General features: G+C 35.8%; 1 protein-coding gene across 3 annotated transcripts in view; it reads right to left on the bottom strand.

Annotated features, from left to right (window-relative positions):
- The window catches only part of LOC102597897 (protein PHR1-LIKE 1-like), a 10,881-nt gene extending 2,923 nt beyond the window's left edge, over nucleotides 1-7,958 (bottom strand). Inside the window, exons 1-6 of one of the 3 annotated variants that reach the window (XM_015313927.1) lie at nucleotides 7,769-7,958; nucleotides 4,569-5,270; nucleotides 4,232-4,430; nucleotides 4,040-4,116; nucleotides 3,904-3,943; nucleotides 1,187-1,247 (exon numbers count right to left, since the gene is read on the bottom strand). In XM_015313927.1, coding sequence (XP_015169413.1) covers nucleotides 1,187-1,247; nucleotides 3,904-3,943; nucleotides 4,040-4,116; nucleotides 4,232-4,430; nucleotides 4,569-5,180 — 989 coding nt within the window. In that variant the 5' untranslated portion in view covers nucleotides 5,181-5,270; nucleotides 7,769-7,958. The other 2 variants (XM_006358356.2, XM_015313926.1) reach the window with 2 other exon arrangements.
- Nucleotides 7,959-8,308: the final 350 nt, after the last annotated feature.

Genomic DNA, 8,308 nt, shown 5'->3' on the forward strand with positions numbered 1-8,308 from the left:
GGGAACAAACATTCCACATTATTGTTGATGTTGTGATTGCAAATGATGAAGATAAAGCTGGTAATAGTCGGTTAATTCTCTTGTAAATTTGAGGACAAACAAGCAAATCCAAATTAACAAGGCAAAGGATATTTCCAAAAGATGGCAAAATCAAGTATGTGCATGATAATTATGTGAGCGTTTTGTTGGCCCAGGAATTGTTTAATAACAAAGTACAATACCACAGGAAAAAGAAAAAGATAACTCCCATCCCTCTAAAAACATCAAAACCTACAATGCCTACACCCAAAATCTAACAGGTTAAGCCACTCCCACAATCTAAAAACATTAATACAGACAGGGGTCAAACACAAAACAAAAAAGATTAAAATCCCAAAATCCTTATCTGAACCAATGCCCCAGACCACAAAACCAGAAACTGAAACTTCTATCACCAAAACTAGCCCATATCCCAAGACCAAGAAACAGATATCTCCAAGACTCAAATTACATAATCAATAGCCCAATCCCAAGCCCAAGAGAAAACAAGTCTGCATGTCAAAGAATTGGCTCATCGCAGAAGACAGAGACATCACTTCATCAAAAAAAGACAGTGACATCACTAAAGCTGCCATGGATGCCAGCCTCTGTTCTTCAGAGGTTGTGGATAACATATTCAAAGATGAATTTTGAGAAGGAAGAATCCAGCAGAGCCAGAAAAAAAAAAGATGACAATGAAGAGGAGATTCTGGAATGACGATGGGCCAACCCCTGATTACTGGAAACTCAAGTTGGCCCTTGCACCAAATTTGATAATCTGTTATTTTAGGTGAGGAAGAAAAAACTGGTAATTTTTCAATAGTAGCTAGAGGATAGAGAAAAAATGCTGCCTGTGGAAGAAAACTTTATGCTGGAAAACTAAGAAGCAGTTAAGATTCAGTGCCAGGGTCTTCTGTAAAAGATAGAATTCTGGCGAGAGGAAAGAAGAAGTCACTCTTCCTATATACTGTGCCAACCAGAGATATTCTTTTGTTCCATTTGGGGTGGGTGTTAGGGTCAGGATAGAAGGTGAAACGGAAGAGAGAAGGGGAACACTTCGTTATAACTTCATAAAAGATATAATGTGGAAGTTCTCTTATGCATAGAATAATAAAGTGACTTGTAATAATTATATCAATAGAGGTGCGGACATGGAATAGCAACTTACGTCTTTAAGTCCAGAGATGCCAAATCATCTAGTGAAGATTGTTTCTTCTCTGAACACCCAGCTATGAGATAAAAGAAATGAATGTCAGCAACCAAAATCATCAGAAGATAAGAATGGATGGAGAAATTAATTAGTCACAACCTGGAAACACAGGATATTTAGCAATCAAATATTTTATGCTGATTAACCATTAAGTTGAAGAGTATCTGATTCAGGTCAGAAAAAGACACGCTCGAATTTTTTTACAAAGACAATATAAAGTTCATAATACTCTTCTATCCTAAAATAGTTGTCACTATTTCCTGTCAGGGATGTTCAACATACTGATGCCCTTCCAGAGAAGATTTTCTCATCCCCAAAATTAGCCTTAGACAAAATATGTACAGATTTTCAATTGAAGTGGGTATAATTGAGGGGGGAGGGGCCGTGGAAACTATTTTAGTTCTTACACTGAGTGAAAAAGCAACAGATGCAGGCAGGGGCATACCCACATGGAGGTCAGGGGGTTCACCCGAACCCGCTTGTCGAAAAATTACACTGTATTTATAAGGTCTATTTCTGATTTTATGAGTACATATATTAAAATGAACCCCCTCAAAACAAAAGAGAAGCATGGCTTAGCAGCAAAGGGGTTCAACGTTGACCGAGATAGTTGGGGTTCGATTCCCGCTTGCAACATTTTTCCACTTGTTTTTTTTTCAGCTTTGAAAGGCCGAATGGGCTCTTGTTTTGGGTTCAAATCCAACTTCATTTCATTGTTTTTGGAAGGCTAAATGGGCTCTCGTTTCGGGCTCAAATCCCAACTCAATGAAATGCCTCATTGTTTTTGGTTCAATGTAAAGCTTTATTATTTTGTTATCATTAATTTTCTCTCTATGCTATTTCTTTTTCTCAATTTATCTTTGTTTAAATTTATTAGACATATTTTAGATACTTTTGTCTTTTATTCTTCTTATTTATACTTCTCATTTTATTTCTACATAAGTCTCTTTCCATGTACTAACGATGAATTATTATTAAATTTGAAATTGATTTACAAAAAATATTATATAAAATAAATTGAATTAAAGTTAATCGAATGAAGAAATTTAAAAGTCGTGAATAATCTTTTAATAAAATATAATTAATTGATCCCCCTCCCCCCTTAATTTTATAGTATTTCTTTCTTATTTTTTTCAGTTCGATTTTAAAAAGATGAAAACTAAACTAAACTTATTTGTTCTATTCATCATTTGTTTTTTTCATGAATGACTAACCTAGTAAATTGAATTAAATGAACTAAAAAATCGACGATGTCAATTATTTATCTTATGAATATATATATATTATAATATCTTAGTGGTTGAATTTAAGAAAAATTCAAAAAATAGAGTAGAACACTGCAATATAAAAGAGAGAAAAAAACACGAAATATTTTTTAAAAAAGCTCGATGAAATAGGATAAAAGTAAAAAAAACTAAACGCAACATGACAAGGCAAGTTAAACTTATTGGATTCAGATTACTAGTTTCCTCCTATGTCGCTCAGTTTTTCATCTTGTAATTTTCACATGTTTACTTCTTTATATTTCGAACCCCCTTCACAGAAATCCTGAATCCGCCACTAGATGCAGGAAAAGAAGAGATGGAGGAGCAGTTTCTGGTATGAGAAGTTATTTTGAAAAAGAAATGTAAGAACCTAAAATAGATGTATCTGGAATTTAAAATTTTCAGTGTAATGCTTCTTTTGCTAATGACATTGATGTAATGTTGGAGTTTTTGGAATCCCTGCAGTTTTAAGAGACTCATACCCAGCAAACTGTCTTTTACTAGTGCAGTACCATCTTAGGGTTATATTAATAAAATTATGTCTTATTGAAGAAAAATACGAGTTAAGAAGAAAATACTGCATGCAGTGTAAGTTATGCAAACACATTCAGCCAAGAAGGGAGAGGGAGGGAGAGAGAGAGAAGGGAGGTTTAAATAAGAGAAACATACAAAAGAAGTACCTTAAGGTAGTGAGCTAGGCTATGAGAAGTGATGTTACAAAACAAAGTACAAGATGTTGGAAATTGTGTACAAAGTTTACAGTTTTCCTTAAGTAGTCCCAAACTTTTTAAGTTTCCTACGCTATAGCTTCCTCACAGTATTATCTCATTCAATTATGTCCCTAACATGGAAAAAAATACCACATCACATGAAGTTCTCAAACAGAGCACAAGTTCATGTTCCTGAGACAGACAGTACCAACAAAGATCTGATCCGAGACTCATTGCTTCAAAACCTAGTTGATAACTCATATGTCCATATCTTTCAGATCCAACATAGAATTTCTTCTTGGGCATTAGAGAAAACTCATCTATTATACACTAAAAAGCTACCATATGAATAGCTGTCGAAGAATAATTTCATCATCTGCTACCATGCATATAAGGATTGAGGAATTCACATGAGATTAAATACAAAAACAATAAGTTGACATGTGAATAAATAATTAAAACATGCAAACACACATACATGCGCATGCACTCGGAGAAGAACCTTTCAGATCTCAAGTACTTGACAAAAATTAGACATCTACTGGCTCAAAAGATTTTCACAGCTTTATAACAATCAAAGTTAATTCAAGAATAAGAACAAAACACTTCTTTAAAATTGCTTGAGAAAAGAGAAAAAAACAAAATGAATGAAAAGATAGACACGTAAACAAACACATAAGAGTGAGAAATGTCTACATACCTTCTGATGCTTCTGGTTTATATCTAGCTGTTCGATATTTCTGCATTTCAGAAAAATGGTTCAAAACCATCAATAAAGAAATACAACAGGTCCATCTCCAAAGGGAATCAACTTGAGGACATGAGATAGCACAAACCTGCAAATGGCTTTTAACATGGTAGATGGTCAAACCCTCAACTTTCATCATTTTTAGCACCCCTTTGGGAGTAGCTCCTGCAACTCATGTAAAATCATTGAGTCAGACAACAGTCTACTACTAAAACTCGGTTTATAATGCACAACAAGGAGAGCTTTATAAAAAGTGATGCACAGCAAGGAGAGTAATCACTTTCACTTCCACCAAGCTTGTTGACTGCTTCAACAAAGGCTTCATGAAGTTCTGGAGTCCAACGCATGCGTTGCTTTGTTGCAGCACTACTTGCAGGGGATGATACAGGAGCAATAGCCGAAGTTTCTACAGGCACAGCTGGGATTTGCTGTGATGCTTGGACTTGCTGCATTGGGAAATTCAAAGGTTGTTTTTCCTCCTGAAATTGCATCTTTGAACACACAACAAGATAAGAATGGGTCTCCTTTTGTTCTTTTAACACCAATAAGATGCGTATGAAGAAGAAGTAAATGAATGAGGAATAGAAATTCAGCAGTCAGTGCAGAATAAAACTGACCTTCAGCTCCGAGTTGCCAATACTTGTATCAGCAATGATGTCGTTCCAATTAGAAGGCAAAGCATCTTCATCATTGAGTACAAGGTCGGCCCACTCCTGCCAATCACTTTGTTTATCGCTACAAGCTACCTGACTATTCTGGACAGGGTTATTCATCGAATAATCAAGGAAATTAGGCAATGGATCTGTACACCAGGGTTCATGGTTTTCATTCAAATATTGGCTTGATGCTGTGGACTGAAGAACTCCCGAATGAGGTAATTGGATCGATGTCTCACTATATGTTGACTGAGAAATGAAAGGTGCAGATCCTGGATGCTTTTCCTGGGGTGAAACAGATGAGAACTGAAGATCTGCGGAAAATCCTGATGATGATGAGAACATAAGACCAACAGCCCCACTGTTGGAAGGCAAAGAAGAGACAACAGTTCCAGGATGTTGCTTGAGCTCCTTCTCCATCGAAGCCTGCTGCAAGTCTGGAAACTTAGGGTACTTTTCTCCTAGGGCTGTTGGAAACATAGAGAAGGAAGAAGAAAGTGCCCCTGATGCACCACAATTACTGAGTTGATTTGCAACCACCCTTTGAACAGACACAGCAGGGCGTGCTTCCATTTGAACTTTGTGGATGAGTACAGCACACTACTATATTCTCCTCAATTAGTATCTTCTAATTTCTTAGTAACCCGTTTCCAAGATTGATTCCTGCATCAGCAGCAGGACATCAAAATCAAAACACCAAGAACCTCAAAGACAAAACATAGCATACCTTGCATGTAGGATTATTAAACACACATGGTACTCATGACTGGATACAATTCCAAGGAAAAATATAAAAGAAAAAATAACCATTTTAAAAATTAAGTGCTTAGCAACATGGATTATTATGAACAGAAACAACAAGCATACTACAACAAAAAAGGAGTATACGAGATATTTCTTGCCTTATTATAGGAAAATTTAGATGGTTAAGCATAGTTCTGTCAATGGTGAAATTCAGCAAACACAGAAACTGCATGATAGATACATGCTAAACCCCACAAATGAAAGTTATATGTCATTGTGACAGCTAACTTACAACCAAGCAAAGAAATCAAGCATGACTTGCCAGTAAGACGATGCAAGACCCCGGCACTGCCAAGTAGAACATATTGTACAACTGGAATCTTTTTTGTAACCACAGTAATTCGATGTAAATTATCACTAATATTGCAACCTTGCCAACCAAAGATACACATCATATTCACAATTTTAAGTTGAAGAAATGTTGAATAAAATAAAAATGAAACGCATCATTGTAGTACACATGGAAATACTATGCATTTTTCAGATACATCCACATAAGAAATCCCAACAGAATTAGCCATTTATGTGTGTGTCAGGGTGGCTGCCTACATGGCTACATCACATCCCCTTGTGGTGCGACTCTTTCCAAGACCCCACAAGAACGGGGATGCTTCATGCACCAAGCTTCCATTTTTTTAGCTTTATCTAGAAATCCCAACAGCATCGTTTCTTTGAGAAGTCAAACCAGAAGATTTATGATTTCTTGACTCAGGTTCAAATCCTAGTGAAGGCAAAAACACTGGGTGATTTCTTTCTAAGTACCCAGTACCTGTGTCTGTGGAGGTAGCAGGTGACCCATTGAATTAGTGGAGGTGCAAGAAAGTTGTCTAGACACCAAGGCTATTTGAAAAAACAAGAAAGATTAATGATTTCTTCTGTGAATTCAGAAGGAAAGGTATTAGGTTGACATCAAGGCTTTCATAGTCTTACATGTATAGCAAGGATTCAACTATCCAAGAGCAAAGTTATTAGAGTGGAGATTACATGCAAAAACGGAGCAATCTTTGCACAAAGAGTGAGCATAGCTTGTGTTGGCCAAAAAAAAGCTTGAATAACATCTTTGGTAATGACAAAAGAGAATAGGACCTGAATGACACTACCAAGCTAATTTAGCTCTGAACTGGATAGGGCTAAAAGTTGAGTAGTACTAGCAAACCGGGATAAGAGATTAATAAATTTCAGAATGCAAGAAGAACCCACCTGCTGTTAAACCATGTTTATACAAGGCTAACCTTTTATATTCATCTTTTCCTTTTGCTCAGAATAGAATTGATCATGTCAAGTTAATTTAGCACTGACATCTGCTATAACCTAAAGCTTCCGCTTTTATCTCAGTACCCCAACCAGATAAACTGAATATAAAGTTGCAAGAAGTCCACACACAGAGTCAATGTTTAAATTTTCAATCTCAACCAACTTAATCTAAATAAAACCAGGCAAAAGTAACCAATTAACTGTGTCTCAAGCCCAAATTAATCTGAATGGGCTCTCTGAATCCTCTAATATTCATTTTGCTCGTCTCGAACTTATTCCATCCTAATATTGGTGAATAATTTGTCTTTTTAAGGTAAATTAGGGGTTCTCTAAATTCTAAAAGTAGAGGATCTCTAAAATCTCACACTTAGTCCTAGTCACTAACTAGATTATCAATGCTCCGAGCAAAATCCTGTCCTTGGGCAAGGTTTATATCAACTAAGGAGTCATTTGGTAATGCAGGTATAAGTTATTCCATCTTCTACCCTACATAAGATAATACACCAATTCCCTCATAACTTATAAATGCATTATTTATTCGGGTTTTAAATTGCAAACCATATCAATATACATGAATAACTTACTTCCTAACCAGCTACCAAAAGTTGTATAACATACACAAAATCAACACTTGAATAAGTTAACTCATTACTAGCACTACCAAAGGAACCCCCCTAAGTTGATACCAACTAGTTGGTATGCATGCCTATAAGAAATCTTTGCTTTTTGTCTGTTTACCCTTGTCTAAGACTCTAAGAACAGGTTTAATAAGAGAAAGTACAGGTCTTCTAAGACAACTTACCCCACTCCACCCCACCCCACCCCACCCCACCCTATCCCACACAAGAGATATCCAATTAGAGCTACAATCAAACTCAGCAAAAAGAAAAGATAACATCAAAAATCACTTCTTTTGGGAAAAGATTATCCATTTCCATCCAAAAACATCAAAATTATTGAAAGAAACGAAAAGGGTATACGAAACTATTACCTAAAAACACACCCACAAAAGAAAAAGTTCGAGTTGAACATCAAAACAGCTCCATTAGAACCAGAAAAACCGGCCAATCATAGAGCACATAAACTTCAATATATGAAATTACCTGTATGTATAAACAGATAAATCGTTTTTGCAGATTTTGGGGGATTTCATATCATCGCCGGCGAAATCGAAAGAATTTGAACGATGAACGTTGATTTTTTTGGTTGGCTGAGAATTTTGTATTCTAGTAGTACAGTGCCTACTTGCAGAGATGGAGGTTGACTACACGCGCTTTTCACTTACGGAGAGCGCGTGAGGAGATTTGAGAGAATATAAGGAGAAGTTGGTGACTATCATGTGGTGGGTCCCATTTGACCAAGAAAGCAATGTTATTGGTTTGTAAGGCGAGTGTCTCGTGCGGTGCACGTGTGGTTTTTTAAAATATTTTTTGGATTTTAATAATCTAAATTCTTTTTATTTCGAGGGAAAACAAAAAGATAAAAAGTTTTTTTAAGTACCTACTTTTATACAGTGGTGGAGCCAGAATTTTCACAAAGAGAGTTTAAAATCTAAAGAAATAAACATATTAACTAGACAAAGAGAGTTTGACATCTACTATATATACATAAAAAAATAATTTTAATCATATATAAATAATATA

The sequence above is a fragment of the Solanum tuberosum genome, unplaced genomic scaffold, assembly GCF_000226075.1.
Source record: "Solanum tuberosum cultivar DM 1-3 516 R44 unplaced genomic scaffold, SolTub_3.0 scf00263, whole genome shotgun sequence".
Taxonomy (NCBI): Eukaryota; Viridiplantae; Streptophyta; class Magnoliopsida; order Solanales; family Solanaceae; genus Solanum; species Solanum tuberosum.